Source organism: Scyliorhinus torazame, chromosome 19 (genome assembly GCF_047496885.1).
Source record: "Scyliorhinus torazame isolate Kashiwa2021f chromosome 19, sScyTor2.1, whole genome shotgun sequence".
Classification (NCBI taxonomy): domain Eukaryota; kingdom Metazoa; phylum Chordata; class Chondrichthyes; order Carcharhiniformes; family Scyliorhinidae; genus Scyliorhinus; species Scyliorhinus torazame.
Genome location: NC_092725.1, coordinates 4,132,756 through 4,154,246, shown reverse-complemented (window position 1 = coordinate 4,154,246; position 21,491 = coordinate 4,132,756). Strand labels below are relative to the sequence as shown.

Here is a 21,491-nt window from a genome sequence, read left to right as displayed (position 1 = left end):
CTCTCAGTCCCCTCTCTCTCAGGGAGATATCTGTACACTGACTGGTGTCTCTCAGACCCCTCTCTCTCTCATGGAGATATCTGTACACTGACTGGTGTCTCTCAGTCCTCTCTCTCAAGGAGATATCTGTACACTGACTGGTGTCTCTCAGTCCCCTGTCTCTCAGGGAGATATCTGTACACTTACTGGTGTCTCTCAGTCCTCTCTCAGGGAGATATCTGTACACTGACTGGTGCCTCTCAGTCCTCTCTCTCTCTCAGGGAGATATCTAAACACTGACTGGTGTCTCTCAGTCCCCTCTCTCTCAGGGAGATATCTGTACACTGACTGGTGTCTCCCAGTCCCCTCTCTCTCTCAGAGAGATATCTGTACACTGACTGGTGTCTCTCAGTCCCCTCTCTCTCAGGGAGATATCTGTACACTGACTGGTGTCTCTCAGACCCCTCTCTCTCTCATGGAGATATCTGTACACTGACTGGTGTCTCTCAGTCCTATCTCTCAAGGAGATATCTGTACACTGACTGGTGTCTCTCAGTCCCCTATCTCTCTCAGGGAGTTATCTGTACACTGATTGGTGTCCCTCAGTCCTCTCTCTCTCTCTCAGGGAGATATATGTACACTGACTGGTGTCTCTCAGTCCCCTCTCTCTCAGGGAGATATCTGTACACTGACTGGTGTCTCTCAGACCCCTCTCTCTCTCATGGAGATATCTGTACACTGACTGGTGTCTCACAGTCCTCTCTCTCAACGAGATATCTGTACACTGACTGGTGTATCTCAGTCCCCTCTCTCTCAGGGAGATATCTGTACTCTTACTGGTGTCTCTCTGTCCTCTCTCTCAGGGAGATATCTGTACACTGACTGGTGTCTCTCAGTCCTCTCTCAGGGAGATATCTGTACTCTTACTGGTGTCTCTCTGTCCTCTCTCTCAGGGAGATATCTGTACACTGACTGGTGTCTCTCAGTCCTCTCTCAGGGAGATATCTGTACACTGACTGGTGTCACTCAGTCCTCTCTCTCTCAGGGAGATATCTGTACACTGACTGGTGTCTCCCAGTCCCCTCTCTCTCTCAGGGAGATATCTGTACACTGACTGGTGTCTCTCAGTCCCCTCTCTCTCAGGGAGATATCTGTACACTTACTGGTGTCTCTCAGTCCTCTCTCAGGGAGATATCTGTACACTGACTGGTGTCTCTCAGTCCTCTCTCTCTCAGGGAGATATCTAAACACTGACTGGTGTCTCTCAGTCCCCTCTCTCTCAGGGAGATATCTGTACACTGACTGGTGTCTCCCAGTCCTCTCTCTCTCTCAGAGAGATATCTGTACACTGACTGGTGTCTCTCAGTCCCCGCTCTCTCAGGGCGATATCTGTCCACTATCTGGTGTCTCTCAGTCCCCTCTCTCTCAGGGAGATATCTGTACACTGACTGGTGTCTCCCAGTCCCCTCTCTCTCTCAGGAAGATATCTGTACACTATCTGGTGTCTCTCAGTCCACTCCCTCTCTCAGAGAGTTGTCTGTACACTGACTGGTGTCCCTGAGTCCCCCCTCTCTCTCTCAGGGAGATACCTGTACACTGACTGGTGTCTCTCAGTCCTCTCTCAGTGAGATATCTGTACACTGACTGGTGTCTCTCAGTCCTCTCTCTCTCAGGGAGATATCTGTACACTGACTGGTGTCTCTCAGTCCCCTCTCTCTCAGGGAGATATCTGTACACTGACTGGTGTCTCTCAGTCCCCTCTCTCTCAGGGAGATATCTGTTCACTGACTGGTGTCTCTCAGTCCCCTCTCTCTCAGGGAGATATCTGTACACTGACTGGTGTCTCTTAGTCCTCTCTCAGTGAGATATCTGTACACTGACTGGTGTCTCTCAGTCCTCTCTCTCTCAGGGAGATATCTGTACACTGACTGGTGTCTCTCAGTCCTCTCTCTCTCACAGAGATATCTGTACACTGACTGGTGTCTCTCAGTCCCCCCCTCTCTCTCTCAGGGAGATATCTGTACACTGACTGGTGTCTCTCAGTCCTCTCTCTCTCAGGGAGATATCTGTACACTGACTGGTGTCTCTCAGTCCTCTCTCTCTCACAGAGATATCTGTACACTGACTGGTGTCTCTCAGTCCCCCCCTCTCTCTCTCAGGGAGATATCTGTACACTGACTGGTGTCTCTCAGTCCTCTCTCTCTCAGGGAGATATCTGTGCACTGACTGGTGTCTCTCAGTCCCCCCTCTCTCTCAGGGAGATATCTGTACACTGACTGGTGTCTCTCAGTCCTCTCTCAGTGAGATATCTGTACACTGACTGGTGTCTCTCAGTCCTCTCTCTCTCAGGGAGATATCTGTGCACTGACTGGTGTCTCTCAGTCCCCTCTCTCTCAGGTAGATATCTGTACACTGACTGGTGTCTCTCAGTCCCCTCTCTCTCTCTCAGGGAGATATCAGTGCACTGACTGGTGTCTCTCAGTCCCCTCTCTCTCAGGGAGATATCTGTACACTGACTGGTGTCTCTCAGTGAGATATCTGTACACTGACTGGTGTCTCTCAGTCCTCTCTCTCTCAGGGAGATATCTAAACACTGACTGGTGTCTCTCAGTCCCCTCTCTCTCAGGGAGATATCTGTACACTGACTGGTGTCTCTCTGTCCCCTCTCTCTCAGGGAGATATCTGTACACTGACTGGTGTCTTCCAGTCCCCTCTCTCTCTCAGGGAGATATCTGTACACTGACTGGTGTCTCTCAGTCCCCTCTCTCTCAGGGAGATATCTGTACACTGACTGGTGTCTCTCAGACCTCTCTCTCTCTCATGGAGATATCTGTACACTGACTGGTGTCTCTCAGTCCTCTCTCTCAGGGAGATATCTGTACACTGACTGGTGCCTCTCAGTCCTCTCTCTCTCAGGGAGATATCTGTACACTTACTGGTGTCTCCCAGTCCCCTCTCTCTTTCAGGGAGATATCTGTACACTGACCGGTGTCTCTCAGTCCCCTCTCTCTCAGGGCGATATCTGTCCACTATCTGGTGTCTCTCAGTCCCCTCCCTCTCTCAGGGAGATATCTGTACACTGACTGCTGTCTCTCAGTCCCCTCTCTCAGGGAGATATCTGTACACTGATTGGTGTCTCTCAGTCCCCTCTCTCTCTCAGGGAGATATCTGTACACTGATTGGTGTCCCTCAGTCCTCTCTCTCTCTCTCAGGGAGATATATGTACACTGACTGGTGTATCTCAGTCCCCTCTCTCTCTCAGGGAGATATCTGTACACTTACTGGTGTCTCTCAGTCCTCTCTCTCAGGGAGATATCTGTACACTGACTCTAGTCTCTCAGTCCTCTCTCAGGGAGATATCTGTACACTGACTGGTGTCTCTCAGTCCTCTCTCTCTCAGGGAGATAACTGTACACTGACTGGTGTCTCTCAGTCCCCTCTCTCTCAGGGAGATATCTGTACACTGACTGGTGTCTCCCAGTCCCTTCTCTCTCTCAGGGAGATATCTGGACACTGACTGGTGTCTCTCAGTCCCCTCTCTCTCTCTCAGGGAGATATCTGTGCACTGACTGGTGTCTCTCAGTCCCCTCTCTCTCAGGGAGATATCTGTACACTGACTGGTGTCTCTCAGTCCTCTCTCAGGGAGATATCTGTACACTGACTGGTGTCTCTCAGTCCTCTCTCTCTCAGGGAGATATCTATACACTGACTGGTGTCTCTCAGTCCCCTCTCTCTCAGGGAGATATCTGTACACTGACTGGTGTCTCTCAGACCCCTCTCTCTCTCATGGAGATATCTGTACACTGACTGGTGTCTCTCAGTCCTCTCTCTCAAGGAGATATCTGTACACTGACTGGTGTCTCTCAGTCCCCTCTCTCTCTCAGGGATATATCTGTACACTGATTGGTGTCCCTCAGTCCTCTCTCTCTCTCTCAGGGAGATATATGTACACTGACTGGTGTCTCTCAGTCCCCTCTCTCTCAGGGAGATATCTGTACACTGACTGGTGTCTCTCAGACCCCTCTCTCTCTCATGGAGATATCTGTACACTGACTGGTGTCTCACAGTCCTCTCTCTCAACGAGATATCTGTACACTGACTGGTGTATCTCAGTCCCCTCTCTCTCAGGGAGATATCTGTACTCTTACTGGTGTCTCTCTGTCCTCTCTCTCAGGGAGATATCTGTACACTGACTGGTGTCTCTCAGTCCTCTCTCAGGGAGATATCTGTACTCTTACTGGTGTCTCTCTGTCCTCTCTCTCAGGGAGATATCTGTACACTGACTGGTGTCTCTCAGTCCTCTCTCAGGGAGATATCTGTACACTGACTGGTGTCACTCAGTCCTCTCTCTCTCAGGGAGATATCTGTACACTGACTGGTGTCTCCCAGTCCCCTCTCTCTCTCAGGGAGATATCTGTACACTGACTGGTGTCTCTCAGTCCCCTCTCTCTCAGGGAGATATCTGTACACTTACTGGTGTCTCTCAGTCCTCTCTCAGGGTGATATCTGTACACTGACTGGTGTCTCTCAGTCCTCTCTCTCTCAGGGAGATATCTAAACACTGACTGGTGTCTCTCAGTCCCCTCTCTCTCAGGGAGATATCTGTACACTGACTGGTGTCTCCCAGTCCCCTCTCTCTCTCAGAGAGATATCTGTACACTGACTGGTGTCTCTCAGTCCCCGCTCTCTCAGGGCGATATCTGTCCACTATCTGGTGTCTCTCAGTCCCCTCTCTCTCAGGGAGATATCTGTACACTGACTGGTGTCTCCCAGTCCCCTCTCTCTCTCAGGAAGATATCTGTACACTATCTGGTGTCTCTCAGTCCACTCCCTCTCTCAGGGAGTTGTCTGTACACTGACTGGTGTCCCTGAGTCCCCCCTCTCTCTCTCAGGGAGATATCTGTACACTGACTGGTGTCTCTCAGTCCTCTCTCAGTGAGATATCTGTACACTGACTGGTGTCTCTCAGTCCTCTCTCTCTCTCAGTGAGATATCTGTTCACTGACTGGTGTCTCTCAGTCCCCTCTCTCTCAGGGAGATATCTGTACACTGACTGGTGTCTCTCAGTCCCCTATCTCTCAGGGAGATATCTGTACACTGACTGGTGTCTCTCAGTCCCCTCTCTCTCAGGGAGATATCTGTACACTGACTGGTGTCTCTCAGTCCTCTCTCAGTGAGATATCTGTACACTGACTGGTGTCTCTCAGTCCTCTCTCTCTCAGGGAGATATCTGTACACTGACTGGTGTCTCTCAGTCCTCTCTCTCTCACAGAGATATCTGTACACTGACTGGTGTCTCTCAGTCCCCCCCTCTCTCTCTCAGGGAGATATCTGTACACTGACTGGTGTCTCTCAGTCCTCTCTCTCTCAGGGAGATATCTGTACACTGACTGGTGTCTCTCAGTCCCCTCTCTCTCAGGGAGATATCTGTACACTGACTGGTGTCTCTCAGTCCCCCCTCTCTCACTCAGGGAGATATCTGTACACTGACTGGTGTCTCTCAGTCCCCCTCTCTCTCAGGGAGATATCTGTGCACTGACTGGTGTCTCTTAGTCCCCTCTCTCTCAGGGAGATATCTGTACACTGACTGGTGTCTCTCAGTCCCCTCTCTCTCTCTCAGGGAGATATCTGTACACTGACTGGTGTCTCTCAGTCCTCTCTCAGTGAGATATCTGTACACTGACTGGTGTCTCTCAGTCCTCTCTCTCTCAGGGAGATATCTGTGCACTGACTGGTGTCTCTCAGTCCCCTCTCTCTCAGGTAGATATCTGTACACTGACTGGTGTCTCTCAGTCCCCTCTCTCTCTCTCAGGGAGATATCAGTGCACTGACTGGTGTCTCTCAGTCCCCTCTCTCTCAGGGAGATATCTGTACACTGACTGGTGTCTCTCAGTGAGATATCTGTACACTGACTGGTGTCTCTCAGTCCTCTCTCTCTCAGGGAGATATCTAAACACTGACTGGTGTCTCTCAGTCCTCTCTCTCTCAGGGAGATATCTAAACACTGACTGGTGTCTCTCAGTCCCCTCTCTCTCAGGGAGATATCTGTACACTGACTGGTGTCTCTCAGACCCCTCTCTCTCTCATGGAGATATCTGTACACTGACTGGTGTCTCTCAGTCCTCTCTCTCAGGGAGATATCTGTACACTGACTGGTGCCTCTCAGTCCTCTCTCTCTCAGGGAGATATCTGTACACTTACTGGTGTCTCCCAGTCCCCTCTCTCTCTCAGGGAGATATCTGTACACTGACCGGTGTCTCTCAGTCCCCTCTCTCTCAGGGCGATATCTGTCCACTATCTGGTGTCTCTCAGTCCCCTCCCTCTCTCAGGGAGATATCTGTACACTGACTGCTGTCTCTCAGTCCCCTCTCTCAGGGAGATATCTGTACACTGATTGGTGTCTCTCAGTCCCCTCTCTCTCTCAGGGAGATATCTGTACACTGATTGGTGTCCCTCAGTCCTCTCTCTCTCTCTCAGGGAGATATATGTACACTGACTGGTGTATCTCAGTCCCCTCTCTCTCAGGGAGATATCTGTACACTTACTGGTGTCTCTCAGTCCTCTCTCTCAGGGAGATATCTGTACACTGACTGGTGTCTCTCAGTCCTCTCTCAGGGAGATATCTGTACACTGACTGGTGTCTCTCAGTCCTCTCTCTCTCAGGGAGATATCTGTACACTGACTGGTGTCTCTCAGTCCCCTCTCTCTCAGGGAGATATCTGTACACTGACTGGTGTCTCCCAGTCCCTTCTCTCTCTCAGGGAGATATCTGGACACTGACTGGTGTCTCTCAGTCCCCTCTCTCTCTCTCAGGGAGATATCTGTGCACTGACTGGTGTCTCTCAGTCCCCTCTCTCTCAGGGAGATATCTGTACACTGACTGGTGTCTCTCAGTCCTCTCTCAGGGAGATATCTGTACACTGACTGGTGTCTCTCAGTCCTCTCTCTCTCAGGGAGATATCTATACACTGACTGGTGTCTCTCAGTCCCCTCTCTCTCAGGGAGATATCTGTACATTGACTGGTGTCTCCCAGTCCCCCCTCTCTCAGGGAGATATCTGTACACTGACTGGTGTCTCTCAGTCCCCTCTCTCTCTCTCAGGGAGATATCTGTACACTGACTGTTGTCTGTCAGTCCCCTCTCTCTCTCTCAGGGAGATATCTGTGCACTGACTGGTGTCTCTCAGTCCCCTCTCTCTCAGGGAGATATCTGTACACTGACTGATGTCTCTCAGTTCCCTGTCTCTCTCAGGACGATATCTGTAATCTGTTCAATAATGAATCAGAGTTGATGTGAAATAATCGGAGTTTGTGTTTTGGTGATTGGAGAAGTTTATTTGCTTTATCGCTCAGAGTGGTTACAGAACGTTGCGAAACTTCAGTGAGCTGTGAACCATCTGCCTCGCATAGTGTTCATCAAAATCTTCATTCTGAGAAACTGTGAAGTGATTCTTCCAGTCTCCAACCTCACCTGTGAGAGAGGGAGAGAGGGGGAGAGAGAGAGAGACAGACAGAGGGAGTGAAAGTGAAAGAGAGAGGGAGAGAGAGAGTGAGAGAGAGAGATCGTGAGGGACAGAGAGAGAGAGAGAGACAGAGACAGAGAGAGCGAGTGAGAGAGGGAGAGAGAGAGGGAGAGGATGTGAGTCAGAGAGAGAGAAAGTGTGAACGTCAGTGAGCGAGAAAGAGAGTGAGAGGGCGGGGCAGAGAGGGCGGAGAGACGGAGATTGAGCCAGAGGGAATGTGAGAGATTGAGCCAGAGTTAAACAGGAAACCCAAATTCAAGCGAGATCTCAGAGTGTAAGCGAGCGGAGAGAGAGTACGAGGGGAATGAAGAGGGATGGCAGAGATAGGAGAGAGAAACAGAAAGGGTGAAAGTGGGCGAGAGAGGGAAAGTGTGGTTGTGAGAGAAGGAAAGAGAAAAAGTGAGGCAGAGAGAGAGAGTGTTGAAATACAGTATTGAGGTAATTCCCATGTTAATGATGTTATTTACCCCTTTCCCTTCAAACCCCTCCCGGGTAAACCGGTCTCCTCGCCCTGTGTCGAAGAAGTCTCGGCTGCCGTGCATCTTGTAGACGGTACACACGGCTGCCGCTGTGTGTCGGTGGGGGGGGTGGGGAGCGGATGTGGAAGGCGGGGTTAGCGTGGCGATCGAGCGGGAGCTGCTTTGTCCTGGATGGTGTCGAGCTTCTCGAGTGTTGTTGGGAGCCGCACCCATCCAGGCAACTGGAGAGGGTCCCATCACACTCCTGACTTGTGCCCTTGAAGATGGTGGACAGGCTTTGGGGGGGGGTCAGGAGGTGAGTTGCTCTCCGCAGGATTCCCAGCCTCTGACCTGCTCTGGGAGCCGCAGTGTTTATGTGGCTGGGTCCAGTTCAGTTTCTGGTCAATGGGAACCCCCAGGATGTTGACAGTCGGGGCGAATCAGCGATGGGAACGCCTTCGAATGTCAAGGAGAGATGGTTAGATTCTCTGTTACTAGAGTTTCGGCATTCCAGTTCGTCCCCTCCCTTGGGTGGGGGGTTGAAGGAAAATGCGACCCCCCCACTCCTCCACAGCCACCCCGCCCCCCCCCCCCCCCAACCATTCCACCCACAAATCCTCATCTCCATGGGAACAGCTGAATGAGGAATAGGCCGAGATTGCAGCTTGAGTCTGTCCTCATCTGTGTGTGCGAGGGTGGGGAGAATGAGGTTCAGTAACGACCCAAACTACCTGCCCCACATTGACCCTTTTCAATTGCTGCATTGTTAATCCCAGGTTTGACAATAGTGCCCTTTAGGGGTCGGTTCAGCACAGACCCGATCCAGGGCACAGGGGAGGTCAGGGCACAGGCCCCAGATGGTAACATTTCACCCTCAACCTCTCCCCACCTTGACTCTTGGAACCTACCCTTGCGCATGAACCTGGAGATGTTCTGATCCATGAAGCCCGTTGGGATGGTGGTGTAATTGGCCATCGGATTGTCCTTCATGACGTCGAAGGAGGAATGGTGAACGATCTTCTCAATAACGTCCTCTTCCAGAACCTTCTCCATGAACTTGGCCACCTTCAGGATCTCCCGTCTGGGATTCTACAGGATGGGAATGGGCCGGAGTTAGAGACCTCAGGGGTCAGTGAGATAGGGGGACCGAGAAACCAGAACCGGGGGGGTCAGGGGTCAGTGAGACAGGGGGACCGAGAAACCAGAATCGGGGGGTCAGGGGTCAGTGAGACAGGGGGACCGAGAAACCAGAACCGGGGTGAGGGGTCAATGAGACAGGGGGACCGAGAAACCAGAACCGGGGGGTCAGGGGTCAGTGAGACAGGGGGACCGAGAAACCAGAACCGGGGGGTCAGGGGTCAGTGAGACAGGGGGACCGAGAAACCAGAACCGGGGTGAGGGGTCAATGAGACAGGGGGACCGAGAAACCAGAACCGGGGGGTCAGGGGTCAGTGAGACAGGGGGACCGAGAAACCAGAACCGGGGGGTCAGGGGTCAGTGAGACAGGGGGACCGAGAAACCAGAACCGGGGTCAGGGGTCAGTGAGACAGGGGGACCGAGAAACCAGGATCGGGGGTCAGGGGTCAGTGAGACAGGGGGACCGAGAAACCAGAACCGGGGTGAACGGTCAGTGAGACAGGGGGACCGAGAAACCAGAACCGGGGGGTCAGGGGTCAGTGAGACAGGGGGACCGAGAAACCAGAACCGGGGTCAGGGGTCAGTGAGACAGGGGGACCGAGAAACTTGGATCGGGGGTCAGGGGTCAGTGAGACAGGGGGACCGAGAAACCAGAACCGGGGTGAACGGTCAGTGAGACAGGGGGACCGAGAAACCAGAACCGGGGGGTCAGGGGTCAGTGAGACAGGGGGACCGAGAAACCAGAACCGGGGTCAGGGGTCAGTGAGACAGGGGGACCGAGAAACCAGGATCGGGGGTCAGGGGTCAGTGAGACAGGGGGACTGAGAAGCCAGAACCGGGGTGAGGGGTCAGTGAGACAGGGGGACCGAGAAACCAGGATCGGGGGTCAGGGGTAACTGAGACAGGGGGACCGAGAAACCAGAACCGGGGTGAGCGGTCAGTGAGACAGGGGGACTGAGAAACCAGAACCGGGGGGTCAGGGGTCAGTGAGACAGGGGGACCGAGAAACCAGAACTGCGGTCAGGGGTAAGTTAGAGAGGAACTGACCAACCACACACGGGGTCAATGAAATAGGGACTCACCATCTGGACCAAGACTCAGATCAGTGAGAGAGTGACTTGTCATCCAGACCCAGGGTCAAGGGTCAGTGAGAGAGTGACTGGCCATCCAGACCCGGGTCAAGGGTCAGTGAGGGAGTGACTGGCCATCCAGTCCCGGGTCAAGGGTCAGTGAGAGAGTGACTGGTGATCCAGACCCGGGGTCAAGGGTCAGTGAGAGAGTGACTGGCCATCCAGTCCCGGGTCAAGGGTCAGTGGAGAGTGACTGGTGATCCAAACCCGGGGTCAAGGATCAATGAGGGAGCGACTGGCCATCCAGTCCCGGGTCAAGGGTCAGTGAGAGACCGACTGGTCATCCAGTCCCGGGTCACGGGTCAGTGAGAGAGTGACTGGTCATCCAGTCCCGGGTCAAGGGTCAGTGACGGAGTGACTGGCAATCCAGTCCCGGGTCAAGGATCAATGAGAGAGTGACTGGTCATCCAGTCCCGGGTCAAGGGTCAGTGAGAGAGTGACTGGTCATCCAGACCCGGGTCAAGGATCAAGGAGAGTGTGACTGGTCATCCAGTCCCAGGTCAAGGGTCAGTGAGAGTGTGACTGGTCATCCAGACCCGGGTCAAGGATCAAGGAGAGAGTGACTGGTCATCCAGTCCCGGGTCAAGGGTCAGTGAGAGTGTGACTGGTCATCCAGTCCCGGGTCAAGGGTCAGTGAGAGAGTGACTGGTCATCCAGTCCCGGGTCAAGGGTCAGTGAGAGAGTGACTGGCCATCCAGTCCTGGGTCAAGGGTCAGTGAGAGAGTGACTGGCCATCCAATCCCGGGTCAAGGGTCAGTGTGAGAGCGACTGGCCATCCAGTCCCAGGTCAAGGGTCAGTGAGAGAGTGACTGGCCATCCAGTCCCGGGTCAAGGGTCAGTGTGAGAGCGACTGGCCATCCAGACCCGGGGTCAAGGGTCAGTGAGAGAGTGACTGGTCATCCAGTCCCGTGTCACGGGTCAGTGAGAGAGTGACTGGTCATCCAGTCCCGGGTCAAGGGTCAGTGAGAGAGTGACTGGTCATCCAGTCCCGGGTCAAGGGTCAGTGAGAGAGTGACTGGTCATCCAATCCCGGGTCAAGGGTCAGTGAGAGAGTGACTGGTCATCCAGACTCGGGTCAAGGGTCAGTGAGAGAGTGACTAGTCATCCAGACCCGGGGTCAAGGGTCAGTGAGAGAGTGACTGGCTATCCAGACCCGGGGTCAATGAGAGAGTGACTGGCTATCCAGACCCGGGGTCAAGGGTCAGTGAGAGAGTGACTAGTCATCCAGTCCCGGGGTCAAGGGTCAGTGAGAGAGTGACTAGTCATCCAGTCCCGGGTCAAGGATCAATGAGAGAGTGACTGGTCATCCAGTCCCGGGTCAAGGACCAGTGGGGGAGTGACTGGCCATCCAGACCCGGGGTCAGGGGTCCCAACAAGAACCGATTGCTGTCCCACTCTCTGCACTCCCGCTCTCTGTCCCTCTCTCGGTCTCTCTCACTCTCTCTCTCTCTGTCCCTCTCTCTGTCTCTCTCACTCTCTCTCTCTGACTCTGTCTCTCTCTCTCTGACTCTCTCTCTCTCTGTGTCTCTCTCTCTGTCTCTCTCTCTGTCCCTCTCTCTCTCTGACTCTGTCTCTCTCTCTCTGTCTCTCACTCTCTCTCTGCCTCTCTCTCTCTGTCTCTCTCTCTCTGTCTCTGTCTGTCTCTCTGTCTGTCTGTCTCTCTCTCTCTGTCTCTCTCTCTCTCTCTGACTCTGTCTCTCTCTCTGACTCTGTCTCTCTCTGTCTCTCTCTCTGACTCTGTCTCTCTCTCTCTGTCTGTCTCTCTCTCTCTCTGACTCTGTCTCTCTCTGTCTCTCACTCTCTCTCTGTCTCTCTCCTGTCTCTCCCTCTGTCTGCCTCTCTCTCTCTCTCTCTGTCTCTCTCAGTGAGGTACCCTCAATAATGATGCTTGGAGATTAAACTGTAAAGAAGGCTTTATTAGGCTAATAACTGAGCTACAGATATGGACGAGAACTGACTGTTACACAGACCATGAGGCAGGCCTTTATGTATGGCTCCCAGATGGGCGGAGCCAGAGGCGGAGTCCCCAGGGTTCCAAGCCCGGTCTTAAAGGGGACATCACCTTACATGATGATAAGGCAGTAACCGTTCATCACATTCACCCCCTGTTTAAAAAGGAGTCCGGCGGGGGTGAAGTGCCATCATAGGTCCATCCGTCTCAGCGGCCGGATCATCCTCCTCGATCTCCTCAGTTCGGGCGGTGGTGCGGCGGGCACGGACGTCCCGGTTGAGGGCACATCCGGGAGCACAGCGGTCGGAGCTTCGGTCCGGGTCGGGGCAGAGGAACTAGGCAGGGCCGGGGGTAGCGGAGCCGGCGCCGGCGGGGTGTGTAAAGGGGGGGCGCAAGGGTAGGTGAGCACGGTAGGAGCTCACCAACGGGTGGTAGGGCCGGAGGGGGGGGTGTTGTAGGGGGCGACGGGTCCTGCAGGGGAGCGGCGCGGGAAGGGACGTCTGTGGTGGAGGATCCAGCGGGCGCCAGATCCCGGAGGGAAACCGTATCTTGCCTGCCGTCGGAGTACTCCACGTAGGCGTAACTGGGGTTGGCGTGGAGCAGTCGGACCTTTTCAACTAGGGGATCCGTTTTATGGCTCCTCGCGTGCCTCCGGAGAAGAACAGGTCCCGGAGTCGTCAGCCAAGGTGGAAGCGAGACCCCGAGGTAGACTTCCTGGGGAAGAGAAACAATCGGTCATGAGGGGTCTCATTTGTGGCCGTGCAGAGGAGTGACCTAATGGAGTGTAGGGCGTCGGGTAGGACCTCCTGCCAGCGGGTGGTTGGGAGATTTCTCGACCGCAGGGCCAGAAGGACAGCCTTCCACACGGTCGCGTTCTCCCTCTCCACCTGCCCGTTTCCCCGTGGGTTATAGCTGGTCGTTCTGCTCGAGGCGATGCCTTTGATGAGCAGATACTGACGCAGTTCATCGCTCATGAACGATGTACCCCGGTCGCTGTGGATATAAGCGGGGAAACCGAACAGGGTGAAGATGCTGTGCAGTGCCTTAATCACCGTGGCTGAGGTCATGTTGGTGCAGGGAATGGCGAATGGGAAATGGGAGAACTCATCGATCACGGTGAGGAAATAGGCATAACGGTTGGTGGACGGGAGGGGCCCCTTGAAGTCCACGCTCAGTCGCTCAAAGGGGCCCGAGGCCTTCACGAGCCGAACCTTGTCTGGCCGATAGAAGTGCGGTTTGCACTCCGCACAGACCTGGCAGGCCCTGACCATGGCCTTGACCTCCTTGGTTGAGTAAGGTAGGTTGCGGGACTTGATGAAATGGACGAGCCGGGTAACCCCCGGGTGGCAGAGGTCATTGTGGATGGCTTGCAGGCGGTCCTCCTGCGCGTTGGCGCATGTGCCGCGGGACAGGGCATCTGGGGGCTCGTTGAGCTCCCCTGGACGATACTTGATATCGTACGAGTAGGTGGAGAGTTCGATCCTCCACCTCAAAATTTTATCGTTTTTTATTTTGCCCCGTTGCGTGTTATCGAACATATAGGCGACCGACCGTTGGTCGGTGACGAGGGTAAACCTCCTACCGGCGAGGTAGTGTCTCCAGCACCGCACAGCCTCCACAATGGCTTGTGCCTCCTTTTCGACTGCAGAGTGTCGAATCTCGGAGGTGGTGAGGGTTTGGGAGAAGAACGCTACTGGTCTGCCTCCTTGATTGAGGGTAGCAGCCAGGGCGATGTCTGATGCATCGCTCTCTACCTGGAAAGGGATGGTTTCGTCCACCGCGTGCATGGCGGCCTTGATGATGTCGGCCTTGATGCGGTTGAAGGCCAATTGAGCCTCAGCCGAGAGGGGAAAAGTGGTGGTCTTTAGGAGTGGGCGGGCTTTGTCCGCATACTTGGGGACCCACTGGGCGTAATAGGAGAAAAGCCCCAAGCACCATTTGAGGGCCTTGAGGCTGCGGGGGAGAGGGAGTTCCTTAAGGGGGCGCATGCGGTCGGGGTCGGGACCTAGGACCCCGTCTTCCACGACATAACCGAGGATGGCCAGCCGGGTGGTGTGGAAAACGCATTTGCCCTCGTTATAGGTCAGGTTAAGGGCTCGGGCGGTCTGGAGGAACTTTTTGAGGTTAGCGTCATGGTCCTGCTGATCATGGCCGCAGATGGTGACATTGTCCAAGTACGGGTATGTAGCCCGCAAACCGTACTGGTCCACCATTTGGTCCATCGCCCTTTGAAAGACGGAGACCCCATTTGTGACACCAAAGGGGACCCTGAGGAAGTGGAAGAGCCGGCCGGCTGCTTCGAAGGCAGTATAGGGGCGGTCTTTTGGTCGGATGGGGAGCTGGTGGTAGGCAGATTTGAGGTCGACCGTGGAAAAGACTCGGTATTGGGCGATCCGATTTACCATTTCCGCGATGTGAGGAAGGGGGTACGCATCAAGCTGCGTGAAGTGGTTTATGGTCTGGCTATAATCCACGACCATCCGTTTCTTCTCCCCGGACCGGACTACCACCACTTGCGCTCTCCAAGGGCTGTTGCTAGCCTCGATGACCCCCTCTCCCAGTAAACGCTGGACCTCTGACTTGATAAAAGCCATATCTTGGGCACTGTAGCGCCGGCTCCTGGTGGCGACGGGCTTACAGTCGGGAGTGAGGTTAGCGAATAGCGAGGGGGTTGCGACTTTCAGTGTCGCAAGGCAGCACACCGTGAGGGGGGCAAGGGTCCACCGAACTTCAGTGTCAGGCTTCGGTGGCTGCACTGGAAATCCAGTCCGAGCAGCAGGGGGGCACAGAGGTGAGTGAGGATATAAAATTTGAAACGGGTGTATTTGGCACCCTGGATCGAGAGATCCGCAATACAGTACCCCGTGATTTGTACCGAGTGGGACCCGGATGCGAGCGCTTTGGTTTGGGATGTGGGATGGGTGCGTAGGGAGCAGCGCCTTACCGTTTCGGGGTGGATAAAGCTCTCCGTGCTCCCGGAGTCGAAGAGGCATGCAGTGTCGTGCCCGTTGACCTGGACCTGCACCATGGAGTTCTGCAGGTGTTTTGGCCGAGTTTAATCGAGGGTGATCGCACCCAGTCGCGGGTAGTCGGAGTCGTAAAATGGCCGCTGCCGTTGGTCGCACGTGTCGGGTCGAGAAGATGGCCACCGACCAGATGGCCGCTCCCATGATTTGCACGAGGCTGATGACGCATCAGAAGAGGACGTGTCGGGTCGGTGCGCAGCCGCATTGCGAGGCCTGCGGGCCTGAGAGCCTGATTTTCGGGCCGGCTGTTCTTTGTTTTGCTGGCCCCTGGGTCTGGCCAGGCAGACCCTCGCAAAGTGCCCTTTCTTCCCGCAGTCGCTGCAGATCGCGGAGCGGGCTGGGCAGCGTGGGCGTGGGTGCTGGCCCTGCCCGCAGAAGTAGCAAGGTGTGCCCCCATGGTGAGCGGGTTGCCGCGTGGCGCAGGCCTGTAATACGGGCGAGTCTGAGGAAGTCCGGGGGGGCTGGCAGAGTCCGCGGGGTATGTACCCAAGTTACGTCGGGACACCTCCAGCGAGGAGGCGAGCGTTAGCGTCTCCTGGAGGTCTTTTGCCCCGTTTTCGAGAAGTCGCTGCCGGATGTAGGTCGAGCGGATGCCGGACACGAAAGAATCTCTGATGTGCAGGTTCATATGGACTTCCCCTGTCACATCCTGATGGTCACAGTCCCTGGCCAGCAACAAACTCGTCGAGCGATTCCCCCGAGCGCTGCCGGCAGGTAGAGAGCAGATGCCGGGCGTGCACCTCATTGACGGGTTTGACAAACCGCTTGCGGAGCAACTCAATCGCTTCCTCATAAGTCGTCGCCTTTTCGAGCGTGGCGGAGATTCTGTGACTCACCCGGGCGTGGAGTAGGCGCAGCTTGCGTGGCCCCAGGACGGGAGTCTCTGCGGAGTCCAGGTAGGCCTCGAAGCACCGCAGCCAGTATTTAAAAATTTCCTTTGCCTCCGGCGTTCGTGCTTCCAGATTGAGCTTCTCTGGTTTTAGGCCTGCGTCCATCCTGAATCTAGTTTAGCCTAAAAATTGAGGTACCCTCAATAATGATGCTTAGAGATTAAACTGTAAAGAAGGCTTTATTAGGCTAATAACTGAGCTACAGATATGGACGAGAGCTGACTGTTACACAGACCATGAGGCAGGCCTTTATGTATGGCTCCCAGATGGGCGGAGCCTGAGGCGGAGTCCCCAGCGTTCCAAGCCTGGTCTTAAAGGGGACATCACCTTACATGATGATAAGGCAGTAACCGTTCATCACACACTGTCTCTCTCTGTCTCTCTCTCTGTCTCTCTCCTGTCTCTCCCTCTATCTGCCTCTCTCTCTCTGTCTTTCTCTCTGTCTCTCTCTGCCTCTCTCTCGCTGTCTCTCTCTCTCTGCCTCTCTCTCTCTGTCTTTCTCTATGTCTCTCTCTCTCTCTCTCTCTCTGCACTCTCTGTCTGTCTGTCTGTCTCTCTCTCTCTGTCTCTCTCTCTCTCCCTCTCTCTCTGTCTCTCACTCTGTCTCTCTCGCTCTGTTTCTCTCACTCTGTCTTTCCCTCTGTCGCTCTCTCTGTCTCTTCCTCTCTCTGTCTCTTCCTCGCTCTGTCTCTCTCTCTCTGTCTATCTCTGTCTCTGTCTCTCTCTCTCTCTCTCTCTGTCTCTCCCTCTGTCCCTCCCTCTCTCTATCTCTCCCACTCACTGTCTCTTTCTCTCTCCCACACCCTCGGACACTCATCCTCCTCCACACTCGGTCCCTCCCACTGCCGTTACCTCCTTTATATCCTCATAGAAGAGGAAGAGAATCCGATGTTTGTCCTTCGCTTCCCACCATCCCTTCACATGGTCGTACCAGGAACCCCAGCCCACTGCAACAGAGCAAGAACAGGCACAGTAAGATCCCACCGAGTTTCTCCCTGTTCCCAAAGCCAAGGACAGGGTTAGTGTAGAGGGAGCTTTACTGTGTATCTAACCCCATGCTGTACCTGTCCTGAGAGTGTTGGATGGGGACAGTGTAGAGGGAGCTTTACTCTGTATCTAACCCCGTGCTGTACCTGTCCTGAGAGTGTTGGATGGGGACAGTGTAGAGGGAGTTTTACTCTGTATCTAACCCCGTGCTGTACCTGTCCTGGGAGTGTTTGACGGGGACAGTGTAGAGGGAGTTTTACTCTGTATCTAACCCCGTGCTGTACCTATCCTGGGAGTGTTTGACGGGGACAGTGTAGAGGGAGCTTTAGTCTGTATCAAACCCCGTGCTGTACCTGTCCTGGGAGTGTTTGATGGGGACAGTGTAGAAGGAGCTTTAGTCTGTATCTAACCCCGTGCTGTACCTGTCCTGGGAGTGTTTGATGGAGACAGTGTAGAGGGAGCTTTACTCTGTATCTAACCCCGTGCTGTACCTGTCCTGGGAGTGTTTGATGGGGAGAGTGTAGAGGGAGCTTTACTCTGTATCTAACCCCATGCTGTACCTGTCCTGGGAGTGTTTGATGGGGACAGTGTAGAGGGAGCTTCACTCTGTATCTAACCCCATGCTGTACCTGTCCTGAGAGTGTTGGATGGGGACAGTGTAGAGGGAGTTTTACTCTGTATCTAACCCCGTGCTGTACCTGTCCTGGGAGTGTTTGACGGGGACAGTGTAGAGGGAGTTTTAATCTGTATCTAACCCCGTGCTGTACCTATCCTGGGAGTGTTTGACGGGGACAGTGTAGAGGGAGCTTTAGTCTGTATCTAACCCCGTGCTGTACCTGTCCTGGGAGTGTTTGATGGGGACAGTGTAGAAGGAGCTTTAGTCTGTATCTAACCCCGTGCTGTACCTGTCCTGGGAGTGTTTGATGGAGACAGTGTAGAGGGAGCTTTACTCTGTATCTAACCCCATGCTGTACCTGTCCTGGGAGTGTTTGATGGGGACAGTGTAGAGGGAGCTTTACTCTGTATCTAACCCCGTGCTGTACCTGTCCTGGGAGTGTTTGATGGGGACAGTGTAGAGGGAGCTTTACTCTGTATCTAACCCCGTGCTGTACCTGTCCTGGGAGAGTTTGATGGGGGCAGTGCAGAGGGAGCTTTACTCTGTATCTAACCCCGTGCAGTACCTGTCCTGGGAGTGTTTGATGGGGACAGTGTAGAGGGAGTTTTACTCTGTATCTAACCCCGTGCTGTACCTGTCCTGCGAGTATCTAATGGGGACAGTGTAGAGGGAGCTTTACTCTGTATCTAACCCCGTGCTGTACCTGTCCTGGGAGTGTTTGACGGGGACAGTGTAGAGGGAGCTTTGCTCTGTATCTAACCCCGTGCTGTACCTGTCCTGGTAGTTTTTGATGGGGACAGTGTAGAGGGAGCTTTACTCTATATCTAACCCCGTGCTGTACCTGCCCTGGGAGTGTTTGATGGGGACAGTGTAGAGGGAGCTTTACACTGTATCTAACCCCGTGCTGTACCTATCCTGGGAGTGTTTGACGGGGACAGTGTAGAGGGAGCTTTAGTCTGTATCTAACCCCGTGCTGTACCTGTCCTGGGAGTGTTTGATGGGGACAGTGTAGAGGGAGCTTTAGTCTGTATCTAACCCCGTGCTATACCTGTCCTGGGAGTGTTTGATGGAGACAGTGTAGAGGGAGCTTTACTCTGTATCTAACCCCGTGCTGTACCTGTCCTGGGAGTGTTTGATGGGGAGAGTGCAGAGGGAGCTTTACTCTGTATCTAACCCCGTGCTGTACCTGTCCTGGGAGTGTTTGTTGGGGACAGTGTAGAGGGAGATTTACTCTGTATCTAACCCCGTGCTGTACCTGTCCTGGGAGTGTTTGATGGGGACAGTGTAGAGGGAGCTTTACTCTGTATCTAACCCCGTGCTGTACCTGTCCTGGGAGTGTTTGATGGGGACAGTGTAGAGGGAGCTTTACTCTGTATCTAACCCCGTGCTGTACCTGTCCTGGGAGTGTTTGATGGGGGCTGTGCAGAGGGAGCTTTACTCTGTATCTAACTCCGTGCTGTACCTGTCCTGGGAGTGTTTGATGGGGACAGTGTAGAGGGAGTTTTACTCTGTATCTAACCCCGTGCTGGACCTGTCCTGGGAGTGTTTGATGGGGACAGTGTAGAGGGAGCTTTACTCTGTATCTAACCCCGTGCTGTACCTGTCCTGGGAGTGTTTGACGGGGACAGTGTAGAGGGAGCTTTACTCTGTATCTAACCCCGTGCAGTACCTGTCCTGGGAGTGTTTGATGGGGAGAGTGCAGAGGGAGCTTTACTCTGTATCTAACCCCGTGCTGTACCTGTCCTGGGAGTGTTTGTTGGGGACAGTGTAGAGGGAGATTTACTCTGTATCTAACCCCGTGCTGTCCCTGTCCTGGGAGTGTTTGATGGGGACAGTGTAGAGGGAGCTTTACTCTGTATCTAACCACGTGCTGTACCTGTCCTGGGAGTGTTTGATGGGGACAGTGTAGAGGGAGCTTTACTCTGTATCTAACCCCGTGCTGTACCTGTCCTGGGAGTGTTTGATGGGGGCTGTGCAGAGGGAGCTTTACTCTGTATCTAACTCCGTGCTGTACCTGTCCTGGGAGTGTTTGATGGGGACAGTGTAGAGGGAGTTTTACTCTGTATCTAACCCCGTGCTGGACCTGTCCTGGGAGTGTTTAATGGGGACAGTGTAGAGGGAGCTTTACTCTGTATCTAACCCCGTGCTGTACCTGTCCTGGGAGTGTTTGATGGGGACAGTGTCGAGGGAGTTTTACTCTGTATCTAACCCCGTGCTGTACCTGTCTTGGGAGTGTCTAATGGGGACAGTGTAGAGGGAGCTTTACTCTGTATCTAACCCCGTGCTGTACCTGTCCTGGGAGTGTTTGATCGGGACAGTGTAGAGGGAGCTTTACTCTGTATCTAATCCCTTGCTGTACCTGTCCTGGTAGTGTTTCATGGGGACAGTGTAGAGGGAGCTTTACTCTGTATCTAAAACTGTGCTGTACCTGTCCTGGGAGTGTTTGATGGGGACAGTGTAGAGGGAGCTTTACTCTGTATCTAACCCCGTGCTGTACCTGTCCTGGGAGTGTTTGACGGGGACAGTGTAGAGGGAGTTTTACTCTGTATCTATCCCCGTGCTGTACCTATCCTGGGAGTGTTTGACGGGGACAGTGTAGAGGGAGCTTAAGTCTGTATCTAACCCCGTGCTGTACCTGTCCTGGGAGTGTTTGATGGGGACAGTGTAGAGGGAGCTTTACTCTGTATCTAACCCCGTGCTGTACCTGTCCTGGGAGTGTTTGATGGGGAGAGTGTAGAGGGAGCTTTACTCTGTATCTAACCCCGTGCTGTACCTGTCCTGGGAGTGTTTGATGGTGACAGTGTAGAGGGAGCTTCACTCTGTATCTAACCCCATGCTGTACCTGTCCTGAGAGTGTTGGATGGGGACAGTGTAGAGGGAGTTTTACTCTGTATCTAACCCCGTGCTGTACCTGTCCTGGGAGTGTTTGACGGGGACAGTGTAGAGGGAGTTTTACTCTGTATCTAACCCCGTGCTGTACCTATCCTGGGAGTGTTTGATGGGGACAGTGTAGAGCGAGTTTTACTCTGTATCTAACCCCGTGCTGTACCTGTCCTGCGAGTATCTAATGGGGACAGTGTAGCGGGAGCTTTACTCTGTATCTAACCCCGTGCTGTACCTGTCCTGGGAGTGTTTGACGGGGACAGTGTAGAGGGAGCTTTACTCTGTATCTAACCCCGTGCTGTACCTGTCCTGGTAGTTTTTGATGTGGACAGTGTAGAGGGAGCTTTACTCTATATCTAACCCCGTGCTGTACCTGCCCTGGGAGTGTTTGATGGGGACAGTGTAGAGGGAGCTTTACACTGTATCTAACCCCGTGCTGTACCTATCCTGGGAGTGTTTGACGGGGACAGTGTAGAGGGAGCTTTAGTCTGTATCTAACCCCGTGCTGTACCTGTCCTGGGAGTGTTTGATGGGGACAGTGTAGAGGGAGCTTTAGTCTGTATCTAACCCCGTGCTATACCTGTCCTGGGAGTGTTTGATGGAGACAGTGTAGAGGGAGCTTTACTCTGTATCTAACCCCGTGCTGTACCTGTCCTGGGAGTGTTTGATGGGGAGAGTGCAGAGGGAGCTTTACTCTGTATCTAACCCCGTGCTGTACCTGTCCTGGGAGTGTTTGTTGGGGACAGTGTAGAGGGAGATTTACTCTGTATCTAACCCCGTGCTGTACCTGTCCTGGGAGTGTTTGATGGGGACAGTGTAGAGGGAGCTTTACTCTGTATCTAACCCCGTGCTGTACCTGTCCTGGGAGTGTTTGATGGGGACAGTGTAGAGGGAGCTTTACTCTGTATCTAA

At 53.9% G+C, this 21,491-nt stretch overlaps 1 protein-coding gene across 2 annotated transcripts in view; it reads right to left on the bottom strand.

The window, feature by feature from the left end:
- Positions 1-7,292: 7,292 nt before the first annotated feature.
- The window catches only part of LOC140395987 (sulfotransferase 1C2-like), a 150,114-nt gene continuing 135,915 nt past the window's right edge, over positions 7,293-21,491 (bottom strand). For both annotated transcript variants that reach the window (XM_072484021.1, XM_072484020.1), the window contains exons 6-8: positions 16,946-17,040; positions 8,868-9,048; positions 7,293-7,449 (exon numbers count right to left, since the gene is read on the bottom strand). In XM_072484021.1, the coding sequence (XP_072340122.1) occupies positions 7,337-7,449; positions 8,868-9,048; positions 16,946-17,040 (389 nt within the window). In that variant the 3' untranslated portion in view covers positions 7,293-7,336. The remainder of the gene's footprint in view (positions 7,450-8,867; positions 9,049-16,945; positions 17,041-21,491) is intronic.